General features: G+C 34.9%; 1 protein-coding gene across 3 annotated transcripts in view; it reads left to right on the plus strand.

The window, feature by feature from the left end:
• Positions 1 to 14610, plus strand: part of RPS6KA5 (ribosomal protein S6 kinase A5) — a 69881-nt gene that overhangs the window by 20582 nt on the left and 34689 nt on the right. For 2 of the 3 annotated variants that reach the window (XM_083863905.1, XM_083863907.1), the window contains exons 3-5: positions 780 to 998; positions 4499 to 4614; positions 5431 to 5538. In XM_083863905.1, the coding sequence (XP_083720031.1) occupies positions 780 to 998; positions 4499 to 4614; positions 5431 to 5538 (443 nt within the window). Of the gene's footprint in view, positions 1 to 779; positions 999 to 4498; positions 4615 to 5430; positions 5539 to 14610 lie in introns of those variants that run through there. The other variant, XM_083863906.1, reaches the window with a different exon arrangement.

Below are 14610 nucleotides of genomic sequence, written 5' to 3' on the forward strand. Positions count from 1 at the left end.
GTTGGGTTTTTTTGCCGACTTGCATAAAGAGAACTCCATCACCTTGCCTTTCTGGCCTCTTTCCGAAAAAGTATGTAACCATCCATGACAGTATTCCAGTTATGCGAGCTATCCCACCATATCTCTGTAATTGCAGTGAGATCATGGCCCAGCAGCTACACACTAATTCTAAACTTTACCGTTTCTGCAGGTTTGCCTGGCAATGATATCAAATTTATTTGTGTAGAATTCCCAGGAGTCCATTTAAGTCCAGTATGAGAGCCTCAGAAAGGTCCTGTGTATGAAATACTGATGGGAAGAATTCATTAGCTTTTCCATGGGTTTTTGTAACTTCAGTGCTATAAAACCAGTAATGAAAGTGTATGAGTTGTGCAAATATGAACAGACTATTTTGAGAACAAAAAATAGCATTTCTTACTCATAACTCTTGCTTAATTCTAGGTATGGATGTTTTAGATTATTACAAAGGACAAAATCATCAGCTTTTAGAATTGCTTTTAAATACTGAAGTGGCTAAGTTGCTTTTCCCACTCTTACAGTGTTCAATTGTGAAGCTCATTTGTTTGAAATTTTGGTCAGAAAAGGTCCATCTGAAAAGAAAAATGGTTTAGTAGATTTTTAGCCTGAGTGATTACTGTCTGCCATAACAATGAGTAATTGAAAGTAATAATGGCATTAGCCAGATCTGTAGTACAAGTAGGTAACTTGTGGTTTTTGTCTCTTTTTTTTTTTTTCTTCTTTTCTTTGTTTTTGGGATTTTTTCCTCCCCAATTTTTAAGCCTACGGAAAAGTATTCCTAGTGCGGAAAGTAAGCGGCCATGATGCTGGAAAACTGTATGCCATGAAAGTACTGAAGAAAGCAACAATAGTTCAAAAAGCCAAAACAACTGAGCACACCAGGACAGAACGACAAGTCTTGGAGCACATTAGGCAGTCACCATTTTTGGTCACATTACATTATGCCTTCCAGACAGATACAAAGCTTCATCTCATTTTAGGTGAGTACTCTTCAGGATTCAAGTTCTAATTTAAAAAAAAAAAAAGAAAAAAAAGAGCTCTTTTATCTCAATGTTTTGTAAGGGTTTTTTTATGTGGTCAAAAGTACTGCGTGTTTGGAGATTGCATGAAAAAGCATAGGAAGTAAAATACTGTTAATCTTCAACAGTGTCTGTGTTTGTGGTTTTCCTGTTTGAGCTTTAGTATGCTACTCTGACTTGGAGGGGGTAGTAGTTATCTGTGACTTATATGCAACAAAAAATGTATATGAATATTCGTCAATGATCTGAAGTATTTGCTTTGTTAAATATTCTGTTATTAGATAATTTGATCTTTGAGTATTGAGATACCTGCATGTTTCAATTTAAGAGACAGTCCAAAATCACACCTTTCTGCACTGAAAGTTGAGCTTGATCATAAGGTTTGATACTACTCTAATTTTAGAAATATTTCTACCTTTCGGATTAGCGGCAAATTTAGTATTTGATATATAAGATGTATTTGTAAGAAAATTTTCAGCAATTTTTAAAGCCTTCTTACTTAGAGTATTTTAAAAGAATTGTTAAAGGAATTATTAATTTAAGGCTTCATTTCATAATACAGTTCTATAGCAAAATATTTGAGGAAATAAATTGTCCTTTAATTGAAGTGCAAGTTTTGCATTTCTTTTTTATCCATAACTTCTATTTTTTAAATCTTTGTTAACAGTCTGATTTATATCAAATTAGCAAGATTTTATTAACGTTAAATGAATCTACACCTCTAGCTGTCAATTCTTAAAGGTGTTCTATGCGTGTACCTTAGTTTCATTTACTACAGTGAAATAATAAATATGTAGAACTGAAATGGAATATTCACTAGATATCATTTGAAAATGAGAGTTGAAAATTGTAATACAGTTTCTTGCAAATTCCTCTGACTAGGGCATTAAAGAAAAACATAAAAGATTGTCACAAATAAATAGTTAGAAATATATTGATAGCTTTGTGATTCTTTGATAGCAACCATTAATAATTAAGTTTTGAAATTTATATTGGATTTCAAGTTATTGACTAATAATTTAAAAAAATTGAAATACTAAATGAGATAAAATGTGAGCATTTATTATAAATATTATAGAACCATTTTTAAAAGTATTTTTTGCTAAAATGCACCTTAGATCCCATTAAAAGTATTAAAAAACAAGAAAAAAAGAGGGGAAATCCAAACAAAAAAAACCCCTCAAACCTGAGATAGATGTAGTTGCCTAAAAATAAATACATAGTGGGGGAAGTTTAGGTGATAAGCATAATTAGAAGGCTATAAAAGCCTCTTGTATGAAAGAAAATTAAAAGCTTGATATTACATTCTCGTAAGAGTCAAAAAGGAGCAAGGCCAGTAGTCCTGAAGAATACTGTGTAGCAGAGAGTGCAGATGGGGCACGTGTCCACCATAATGCAATATTGAGGTGGTGTTTGAAGCAAGAAGTTCAAACCTAAGATATAACTACAATCTTTTGGTTTTGTTTTTTCTCTTTTGTAAGTTCTACCTTCATTCTCAGCGTATCTGATGGGGCCTGAAAGGTCCTTTTTTCCTTCATTTTAAGCAGAAAATAAGAATAATTATTTTAAAAATGCCTTTTAATGACTTTCTGTAACTTTGAAAATTTCTCTTCCGTAACATGATGTTAAGCTACTTTATAAGTCAACTAGGCTTCACACCCTCCCTAAGGGGAAAAAAACCAAACTGTTTGTTACAAGTTTTTCATGTCTTATTATGTAAGTCTGTGTAAGTCACTTCAATATAGTTTTGGAATTTAAGTGTTTCAGAGGCTTCTGGATTTTGGGGCAAACCAGTATCTGTCTTGTTTACTTGGCAGAATTTGGTGTGTGAGCTACCTGCCATTTTAGTTTTTAGAGGTTTTAGAATTGGAGTCTCAGTGCAATGTTTAGTACAGTTCTTCGTGCTGTCAGATTACAAAGCTATCTGAATTTAGACTGAATCAAGTACAGACATGCAGCTGCATTTCTGCCAGATTTCCAGAAAACAAAGTTGGGAGTTGACTCCAGTTTTTATGTGAGCTTTAAACTATATGGAATAAACAAAGTGTTACATCCATGTAAGTACCATCAATTCTATACAGAACTTGTCAAGTGAGGTTAACTGTCTAATAATTTAAAAAATAGCTAAATAATCTGAAATGTAAGGTGGAGTTTATACTGAAGTAACCAGGATTTTTTTCCATTGTCAGTGATGTATTTGATCTCGCACCAAAAATTTGAAGGCTGGTTGTTTCATTGGGCTGTGGTTAGAGTTACAACCTGGAGAGAATTAGGCTTCTTGTGCCACTCCTGTGGCAGCTTTGGTTTGGATCTGTCAGTCCTTAGAACAATTCAATGCTTACCTTGTACTAAGTTAGCAGTTCTGGCTAGAAATATTTAAAAAATTTGTTTGTTACGTTTTTTTACATGCTGAAGTTTTTAAAGAAGGAAGCAATTGTAAAATGTGGGTTATTTATCCTTCATTAAATCATTTTCATTTACTTACTGGTCTAGATAAATAGTCTTCATGTTGTTTGATGCCATTAATATTCCTTTTCAAGGAGAGAACTGGAGAACAGAAAAGTGGAGAGAGATCAGAATGTGTGTTTTTTGTATATATGCTTTCTCCTTCAAACTGTGAACTTAAAATAGGATTGGACCCCTTTCATGGAATTGTATTTTATACCAGTGAATCTATAGAAACAATATTTAAGAAAATACTGAGTAAGATTTTGTGGGGCATGTTCCCTGCTCTGTGTATGTAGACCTCAGATATGATAATGGGGGCTATGAGGTTGCAAATCAATTGCTGTAATATACACTGCTGTCATAAACAGCTCTACATCTAAAATATGTTTGTGTACAGTGGAGCTCTGTTGTAATTTTTTTTTCCCTTCGCCCTTACTGTGGGAAAATCCTTGTGTCATAGCCTGCAAAGAATGAAATTGTGGTTTCCATGAGGGAGTGTATGTGGAAATAATCTCCTGAAGTATGTTTTGCTGTTAAGGTTTCCATTGTGAAGGGAATTTTTGTAGTTGTCCATAGCTGATTATTTCCCCTAATACCTGTATTCTGAATTGCTTTTCTTTGTGCCAGTCTGACTTGTGTTGCTCATCAGAGTATTTCATAAGTGTCTACAAGGGTTATGTTTGTAGACATCATTTGTACTTCTTTCTTTTTGTGTTCCTAAATAACTGAAAGACTGTGAAAAAAAGAACCCATCTTTTTAATTTAGGAATAGTTGAGGCTTATTTTATGGTTTAGCTCCTAATTCAAAAGCGGGTCTTGTTCTTCCTTCAGTCCTCTGAGAAAGAAATCAAATATTGTACAGCATGATGAAATACTAGTGAATTGCAATTAAGAGAAAGCATCTGATAGTAGAATGTGTTACCAAATAGCTTATGAAGTGCCTAATAATATTCCAGTAAGAAAATAAAATTTTAGGAAAGTAAAATCATAAGGTTCTATGTTCTATTTTTTAGACTATATAAATGGAGGAGAATTGTTTACTCATCTTTCACACAGAGAGAGATTCTCAGAAAATGAGGTGCAAATTTACATCGGAGAAATCGTTTTGGCGCTTGAACATCTCCACAAGGTAAAATAACTTTATTCTGGTACTGAATTTGAGGACTTACAGCTGTATTCTTTTTGTATCATGTAAAGTTCATAAGGAGAACTGTTGTTTTAGATTGTTTTAAATTGAAAGTAACTTTATCTAGCAATGGGACATTGGTTGCATATTTAGTAATATTCCCTAATGAAGTGTCCCTCCTTGTGCACCAGATTGAGGCCACGTATTTTTGTCTGCAGTGTGAAGAGTAGTGTTATTGTTCATTTTTAGTAATCCTTGTAGAATGGTGTATGTTACTAAAACTAATTTGTAATGAACATGAATGAGTTCTGGGTTGTATTGTTTAGTTATCCTTGTTTCTAAACAACTGAGTAGTAGAGTTCTAGCACAACTGTAGACATGAAAAGTGTTAGTTCTCAGAAGTAATAAGTAGATTTGTAGATAATTACAAAGCATGCATGTAGGTATGGTCTATGTCTAGGCCACGTAACAGAAGCATCCATTTTCATTCTTAATGGAAGCAGAACTGAGTTTTACACTCAATAGCAAGTATTTGTTCATTTACAGATTCAAAGGATGTACAGTATGTCCTTCAAATTTTAAGACATTAATGCACAGTGTAATTTCTGAGGATTTTTATGTAATTTTAAAGTTATTTCTTCAAAGGTTTTTAAAAATTGTCTTTTTTGAGGTGCAACTTTCATGTGTCAGATTACCTTAGTAATGTGAATTTTGGTGGGTTTATACTTAAAAGTATAAAAAGTATTAAAAGTATTCAGCAACATCTTCTTGATGTGGTTGCACTATTTGGAAATACTTTTTCTTATATCCTGTTTGCAGTTGGGGATTATATATCGGGATATAAAACTTGAGAATATTCTCCTCGATTCTGATGGCCATGTGGTGCTGACAGACTTTGGTCTAAGTAAGGAGTTTCTTACTGATGAGGTGAGTATTTGGCTCTCCAGTAAGTGTGGACAGAATTGAGCAAGATGACAAAGTCTCATTGAAATCCTAAGCACATTTGAGAAGGGTGGAAAACCTGCATTCCAGACTTCTACATCATAGAACAAAATCTTGTTGTCTGTGCTACTAGGTTTTGAGCTTTGAGTTTATTGGGTTTAGGCCTGCCAGTGTTGTCATACACCTTTGTTCTAGTTTCCCCTAAAAAGCTTTCATACTTTCTTCTGCTGCCCTTGACATTAAAAGGGAAAGACCTGCTTAAATCTGAAAAGGCACTTACGTTTTCATTTTCAGATGCTTTTTAAAAAAAAAGCTTGACTGTGCTAATTCTTTGCAATGACTAGGCAAATGGTATGCTATGACTCTTCTTTATGCTAATAATAATTAATGTATTATTATCTTGTCTTTTTCTCATGTCTTTGTGTCACTTCTAATAAGCTTAATTGCAAGCTTTTAGGATAAAAGCTTATCTCTTACTAAGTAAGTGCATAGTACCTAACACAGTGATGTCTGACTATTGATGTTAGCTGTTAATTATTTGTAAGGTACAGTTCTGTCTCCAAATAGGCTCTTTAGATATCAGAGAGTCAAAACTGTGCAGGATTTTACTTTTGAGAAAATTTTAAAATTGATGTTTTTTGGCTTTCACATTAGCTATCACAGGTATTGAAATCCAGGACTGCAGATCTGAAAGTCTTTGTTAGAAGCAGCAGAAGGATTTTCTGAATATAGATAGCTGGTAGTTTCCTCTAGAATATTTGCATTTCAAATGGAGTCTGGTAGGATTTAGGAGGGACCATTTAAAAAGATATTAAATTTTACTTTTTGAAGCAGAGAAGCAGTAGAGATAATCTCAGTATATTCCTTCTAAGTTACAGCACAAAACCAAGAGAAGGTTCAATTGGTATGAGAAGGGATTAGCAGCAGATTGCCACACCAGTGCCAGAGAGTAAGTACAGAGAGACGCAGTTTTCATCAGGAAAGAATGATAGTAAAAGGTGTGGCTAAGGGAGAGTGGGACCTGTTAGAGCTGTGAGAAGAGCTGCGAGAATGCACAAGAGACCGAGTCAAGTACTGGTATTACTGCACTGAGGCATGAGAAAAGGAACAGTACCCCAGCCTCTGAGCCAAAGTTGAATGAAGCCTGAATCTTCACTGTGTTAAGAATGTTATAATGAATCAGAACCTTAAAGTCTCAAACTAGTTGTTTTTTTTTTTTGAGAAGTACATCTCATCTGGGCTCACCTTTGCCACATCGTTTTACAAGCAGTGCAAGGAAGGGGGAAGACTTAGATAGGCATCAGATATACATACCTGAGTGCTTTATCCACACTCTGAATTGGATTCCTCTTTCTCCAGTCATCTTGCTCTTTGGTCATTTAATGTTGGTCCTTCTGACTCTAATCCATTCTGTTTTCAGTATATATCTTAGAAATGTGTTCATTTAACTATATTTTTTTCTTTTATTCTCTTTCACATTTTATATACATCTTCCCTGTAAAAAACTCAACATTTCTCATGTTTCTTTTAACAAAAAAAGTAATTGCAATTGTGTTGTTTGCTTTCAAAATTTAAGAAGTTGTCTGCATTTGACTAAACTTTTCATGTATGCTATTGTAATTTAGCTACTGAATTTAAACATGATTAAAATGACCCATTTACACATAGAAATTGACACTTCATATTGTATTTCCTGTAGAAAATCAAGCTACTACTAGAGCACTTAAAATTCATTACAATAGATATTTGAATTACACTTCTGGACCAATGTCTTTACAGCAGGTAGAATTTGCCTGTATAAGTGTTTTCATGCTCACTAGGGTAGCACTTATAAATAAAATTAACAACTGTGTCAGTCAGGTAAAGGTGTAGCGTTTGCAATTTAATCAGAGCACTGCACTTTCCTTTTTCTCCCTTCACATGTCTTTCCCGGTCCACCTGCTTCTTGTGAGAATTTTGCCATTAGAAATGCATACTTAACCAAGTGGAATTTATTCTAGTAACTCCCTCTTTGGACTGATTATCTGAAAAAAGTTATATTTAGGTTATTAAAATGTATAAAAATTATCATAGTAGAGATATGTACTATATTTAGAGTTCTTATTAGAGAGAAATACTTCACCATGGTTTTTTGAATTTTGGATAGTTTTGTAGTTAGTAATGCTTGCTAGAAAACATAATGATTCAACGTTTTCATTCTCTGCTATAAACTGATGACTGTTAAAGATTTCCATGTACCTGGGTACCTAATGAATCAAACAGGATTACAATAATTACAGCAGATTCACTGTTCTACAGTGGAGAAGTGAGAAGCTGCTTTTCCTTAAGCACTGTTTGAGTGAAAGGAAGAGGAAGCAAATGCCTGTGGCTTGCAGGAAAACAGAAACCTATTGATTTCTGCCATGCAACTACTGAAGCATGTGTGAAGAGTGCTTTGTCAACTATTCTTTCTGTTTTACAGTTGTTACATAAAAATAGCATGCAAGAATTAACCAAGTTAAAGCAATGCAGCTTTAAGAGCTTTAAAGTATTTTATGGTACTGCTTTCCTAAAACCTGAAATTTGTCTTTTACGACTGAATCAACAGTGGTGTTGCCTTTTTTTTTCCTTTAAAATGAAACAATATGCTTTTATTTACATGCAAAAAGAAGAAATAACCTGACTAGAATAAAGTAGTTCAATAAAAAGGAATTTTCACATGTGTTAGGTCAGTATCACAGGGTATTTAAGTATGACATTATTTTTGATGCAAACTTTATTTAAAAGCTCATGAAGACCTACAGTTTTACTAGCCTAACCATAGAATGGGATTGGGTAGGAGATTAAGAGATGGAAAGAGATTTAGTATTGCTTTTTATGGCATTTATATTCTTGACACTGTGATGAATTTAAGTCTAGTGTTTATGATTTTTAAATTTCAACTGAATTATAAACAAAATTGGGGTAAAAAAGACAATTTTATCCTTATGTTTTTATGTGTTTCAGTCTAGTGTTTGTCTAACTGGGTTTCAAAGTACATTTGTACATGACAAAAATATAAGTTATTATTGGGGACATAGAGAATTGGTAGAACTTGAAATTTCTACAGCAATGTTTGTTCATTTATCAAGTGAAATCACTTCAGTGTTGAATTTTTTGTTTGTTTGGGTTTTTTTAAAAAACCCCAGAACTCCTAAGTTGTTGGTTTGGGGTTTGTTTCCATTGTATTTCTTGCGTGTTACCTTTATCTTGTGGACTTGTAGCTTAGGCATATTTTTATCTTACCTCATTAATAGCTCCGCTTCTATGCTGGAATTGTTTTGATTTGGTCAATCAATGTCAGTTTAACCTAGTCATGGGGTCTGGTCTTAATTTTGATGTGTATTGCTAAAGTACTACTTCATTTTTAAAAATCCTTTTTTTCCCGACCACTGCCTTTAGTTCTGTAACTATGCCAAAAATCATATTTTAGTATACGTGGAGATCTTTATGTCTTAAATAAAATATGAACACATGCATTGAATTACTGTAAAAATGACCTATTTGACCGTGCATAATAATTAATGTTCTTCTTCTTAATTAAATGGAGTAAAGTACACTTTCTTCCAGAGTGTAGTGAAATGCTCAATTCTTCAGTATTGGTACACGTTTTCTGCACTAGTTTAAGTTTTTTTCTGAAGCTTTTGTGTTTGCTCGATGAAGTTTAAAAAATTAGATAGTAAATACTGAATGTTGTCAGTCTTCAAACAGTGTGTCTGTAAGTATACAAATGCCTTAGTAATAAATAATGTAAAAATGGTTATTCAGTATGAGGGATTATTGAATTGAAACCTAAGACAGTTGGGTGGATGTCTGTGTACTTCTATCTGACGTGCAGAATGAATAGTTCATATGCATTGTTGTTTCTTCATCTGAAAATCTCTTGATGAGAGTTGCAAATTTAGTTCTAACTCAAAATCCTTTTCACTGTTGAATTGTTTTTCATTTATTTGGTGATAGAATGAACATTCTGTTCTGGAAAGAAGAGTAATATGTATTTTGAAAAGATTTTAAAGGACATTTCATTAGAGGAAAAGTGATTAAATGGAGGCTAGTCCACTATGGGTTTTGGTAGATGAACTAGGAGGAGATTTGTACACATTCTTAGTGTAGTTTAAAGGTAGTCCAGAACAGAGAGAAGTAACTACAACTTGACTCATTTAGTGCTTTAGGAACTGTCATCTACCATCTAGTAGATTACCTATGCATTTAACTTTAAAAGACCCTTTATAATTGCCCAATTAAAGTGGTAATGCCTTATCATTGCAATTAAACAGTGCATTCTCTTACAAAAATTAGTAAAATTATCCATACTTCAGATGACTTGCTACATATGCTTCCAAAAATTGGAATTTTGAGAAGAATGCAGTACAAAAGCTTCATCCAAGTTGGCAGTGGTACATACTTGCATTCCTCCTACACAATAATACATTGTTTCTGGATTTTTTTGTCTGCAGAATTGAGACTTTTGTTTCCTTTACTCTTTGTTATTTGCCGTAAAATCCATTATCAATAACTGGTTTATATAATTCCTTGTAGAATTGCAATTGCATTGCACTGTGAAAGCAAATATAGCTGTCATAAAAGTCTGTGAAAAGGGTTCTGGATTCTCCACTTGACATTAGATGAGGGTGTGGCCTTCCATTGGCTTTTGTTCTGGGGTCACAGAGGTAGAGGTTGTAGGTTTCTTGGTTAACACAGTTCAAGGTTTAGCTGCTCTTGCTGTCCCCTTTAATTGCCTGTTCTGATGGCATCTGCTGGCAGGCAATTCTCATTCTTGCTTGAAAAATTCAGTAGCATCATTCCATGTGTGTTTTGGAAGCAGAAATCATTAACCTAGCTGTGGCATGATGCATGGTAACCAGTATGGTATTATGACTTAACTGGCTTCTTCAGGTTGGAACAGCTGCCAGCATAGGATGTTCAATTAATTCCATATGACCCTATATTTTTAAGAAATTCTTCATACAATGACATTTCAAGCCACTGAACCTTTGATCTACGCTATTGGAACCATTCTTGCTCTAGTCTAAACTTTTGTTTTTATATTACAGTCTTCATTATGATTTTGTTATATGTAGCAGAGCAGTCTAACTAGTGTACTACTGAACTTTGTTTTGTCTGTCTCTGTTCTTCCTCATTTGTCTCCTGCAAAGGTCATAGTTTTGGTTGTGAATAGAAGTTTACAGCAACAGAAGCAACAGTCTTCAGCTGAAAGACTTTTTGGTTGAAGTTATATACTTTCTGATATAGACTGCTTAATTACTCAGTGTTAAGTCTGGATATTATCACCAGTAAGTTTCCCAAAATAATTGAAGCTTAAAAAAAAAAAAAGAGTAAAAAGAAGGGACCAGTCAGTATGGTTAGGACCTTGTTGAAGCAAGATATTTTTTCCTCATTTTAAATCTACATCACATCTTTCAACTCTGAGAATTCTTTCTGCCAATTTTCATATGTCTTCCTAAATTAAGACTGTAATTACTGTTATTCTGGGCAATTAAAATGACAGTGAAGGATATTACAGGTATAATTCCTATGAAAATGGGTTTTTCCTTGGTGCATTTTTATTTTTGAGGTAAATATCTATGACAAGATCACCTCTAAGGCTCACTGAAGGTACAGGTCCTGTAGTGCCAAGAATTCAGGCTTTTCAGTCTTGTGATTTTTCTGAAACACAAAATCCATTCAACAAGGCAGCTTGCTAGAAGAACCTCTAAGGCTATGTGGCCTTAGATATTACAAGTAAATTTTCAGTTATGATAGCATTCCTTTGATTTATCCTATGGTCCTGTTTTTTTTATTAAGTTTACCAAGGGAACTCTAGTACTCAACCAGTAGCTTGTAGCCACTTTGCTGATAGCTAATATATGAGATACTCTGTGTGATAGTGCTTAAATTCTTCAGTCCTGTAAGCTGTTTCTGGAGGAACTGTGGTTCTTGACTAGTTTGTCAGAAAGCAGCAGGGTGGGGAGACTGCTCCCTGCATTAGTGTGAGCTGAGGGTGACCGTGGCAAGTGTGGATCCGTGTGCTTACTTGACCAGTGGTGCTAGAAGATCAGAGGGAGCCTACTGCCAGAAAAACAGGCTTGGTCAACAATCCAGTGGTTATCAGAAAAGTTTGTTGTGAGGAGAGAGGCTTGAGGACAAGTCAGGATTTGAATTTGGTAGATCAGTATCAGCAAGATATCCAGCCAAGTACAGACATACCTACAGCACAGCTGATGCAAGGTTCAAGAATGGGAGCCTGAACTCCTGCTCCCAGCTGAAAGTGGAAGAGGCCTCCTGACAAGGTTCCACACAGGTTACTCAGCTGCGTTTTGTCAGAATTGGTCTTAAGCAGAGATGCCCTAAGCCCTCTACACCAAATTGTCTTACTTCTGAATACAGTTGCATTATGTATCCTTTCTAACATTTGCTGTCTGAATTTGCTTATTTCTTGTCAAATTACATTTTTTCCTTGTAAAAATAGTAGAACTTACTTGCTCTAGGTTTTAACCATGCCTTTTAACCCTATCCTATCTTCTCTTCTACTAGCAATATGTTCCCAGTAGAGAATACTTACACTGTTAAATAACTTTTAGGGGAGAGTTGCTTTGGTTTTATTTATTTACTTTTTACAAGTTACAAAATTTATTTAAGGAGTCAAGTTACATGATTTGAAGGAATATGATAGTATTAGTGTTTTAGAATGTGCCATATCTGGTGTTCCAGATAGTAGTTTAGCTCAGTTAAGAATGAAGTATTTGTACAGTAAGTAGTTAGAGAACAGAAAGCAGTCTGTTGTTTTTCAAAGATGACCTTTCAAGTAGTTGGAGAAGTGGGTCCTAATTTTGAATGGTGAAAAGAATGGGTTCTCTGTCTAAATAATGTTTGCACAAAGACTTGTGAATTTAATAAGCCATAAGGTTTTATGACTCAAGTGTCTGTTGGAGCAGTGGTGGGACATATTGTTTGGATGAAGTTCATCAAGTTAAAGAAGTACTTCAAAGGCTGTACATTTAAATGTTAAATAATACATCTTCAAATGGCACATTAACTGTCTTAAGACATTTGAGTACTTTCTGCACCTGCATTTACACTTTGGAATTAAAATCACAATTCCTCAATCCCTGAAGCATTTTCACAAACCAGTATTTGTATGGCAAGAAAATGTTCCCCATAGTCTTGTGAACTGCAGAACAATGTACTCAGAATATGCCTCAGTATTCTAAGACAGATACTCTAACTGCACTTTTCGGTTATGTGGATCACTATTTCCATAGGTAAATTAATTTGATTTTTTGAGGCCCTGAACGAATGATGTTCTGCCTATTGAAGGTGTTACAATGTAACAGTTCCTTGGGCTCGAGTCCTCTGCTCTGAGAAGAATTGCAAGTTCTTCACCTCCAAGGTGCTGAGAAACACCCATCCAGAATCTGCTGTCACTGTTTTTTTGCCCAGATTGCATGCCCTTTTTAGATGCATTAGGACATCAAATCAGGCATTTTCAATGCTTCTGGGCTGTGTGAGTTTTGTGGCACTGGAAACTAACATAATCCTTCCAGCACAGTATCTTCTTAAATTAGACTAATGGAGTAGCCCTTTTTCCAAAGAGCTGGCTGGAAAAAGACAGTTTGGCCCAGTAAAGCTGAGCCTTTTAAGAGCATGTTGAGTATGAGTGATACCTTGGCTGTCTTGAAGTCTCATCTAATTTCTGTGATTCACTTTGGAATTGCAGTTCTTTTCCCACATACTATTATGAGCTGTTGAGCAGTTGCAAGACTTAGTAACTCTGTGAGCTGCCCTTGCATATGTTGGAAAAAACATGAAACTGAAGTTGTATTATTGTAAGCTAGGATGCATGCTCTAAAGGACACATTCTTCGGTGACAGTAGTGACTGTTTCTCCACCAGTCAGGCCTTTCCTGTAGATGTGGTGTGATTAGTCTCTGCAGCAAAATGGAGTTTGATCTTTTTGCTTTTTTTTGTTGCTGTTAATGTGCTTTTTTTATTTGTTGAAGGAGGTCATTAGAGAAGTCCAAAGGCATAAGACCTCCATCATTAAGGAGAAAGCTTTACACACATGCTCTCTACATTTTCAGGTAGTTGCAAAGGCCTGACTGTCACTCCTTGGTTATAAAGCAGAGCCAAGGAACGATACCACGAGATCATCAAGAACATGATGGTGCAAGATTGCCATCCTTCTGTCAGCACTTATGATTGATTTTTGGAGCTAGGTATTTTGATCTCTGCAATTGGTGTAATTGTGGTCAAGCTGCCCAAGTTGGGGTACATAGTCTTAGCAAAGAAGACACTGCTCTGAGGTAGGGTTTTTTTGGTGAAGTGGCTGTATTTCCTGGACAAATGCTAATCTAGGTTACACATCTCTTGGATGTCACAGGGTTCTAATGCTCTGTACTAAAGCTTCTCAGTGCCCTTTCTTTTTTTTTTTGATGAAGGGAAAGGAAAATGTGATGTTAAAATAATTTATGTGGAGATGTACTGAAACTGCCCTGGCAAGTTAAAGGAGTTACATTTCACTAGGATGCTTAGATCAGTCAGAATGATAGCAGAGAACTTGGAAAGAATGCAGTTCACTATCTTTTTAAATATTGCTGTAGCTGGTGTAGGGAAATTTATAAGTCTACCCTGCGTGTAGCACTGCAGTATTTATTAGAAAGTGTCTGGTAATATGTATTGGGACTGCCAGTGTGTCAGTGTGTAGCTCATCTCAAAGAAAAAGTAATAAGGAAGTATAACTTGGTTTTCTAATTTAATAGCAATATGGCTTAACAAAATGAACTGCCTGGCTGTCCATGTGAATGTATCTATCTTTCACTGTTCAAGAACTCAACAAAATTCTCTATCAGTGGCTTCATGACAAGTTGTTGCTCTCTTAAACAGCTAACTGGTTTGAAGTAGCCACTTCGTTGACCTTTACTAAAAGATATGTTATTGTGTAAACATTCAGGAATGATGCTGAACTTGGTAAAGAAAGAGAAATCATAACCATCTGTTGTGTGCTAGAAGACTAAAACTATCTCCAGTTTATTTGTAAACA

The sequence above is a fragment of the Zosterops lateralis genome (genome assembly GCF_965231275.1).
Source record: "Zosterops lateralis genome assembly, chromosome: 6".
NCBI lineage: Eukaryota > Metazoa > Chordata > Aves > Passeriformes > Zosteropidae > Zosterops > Zosterops lateralis.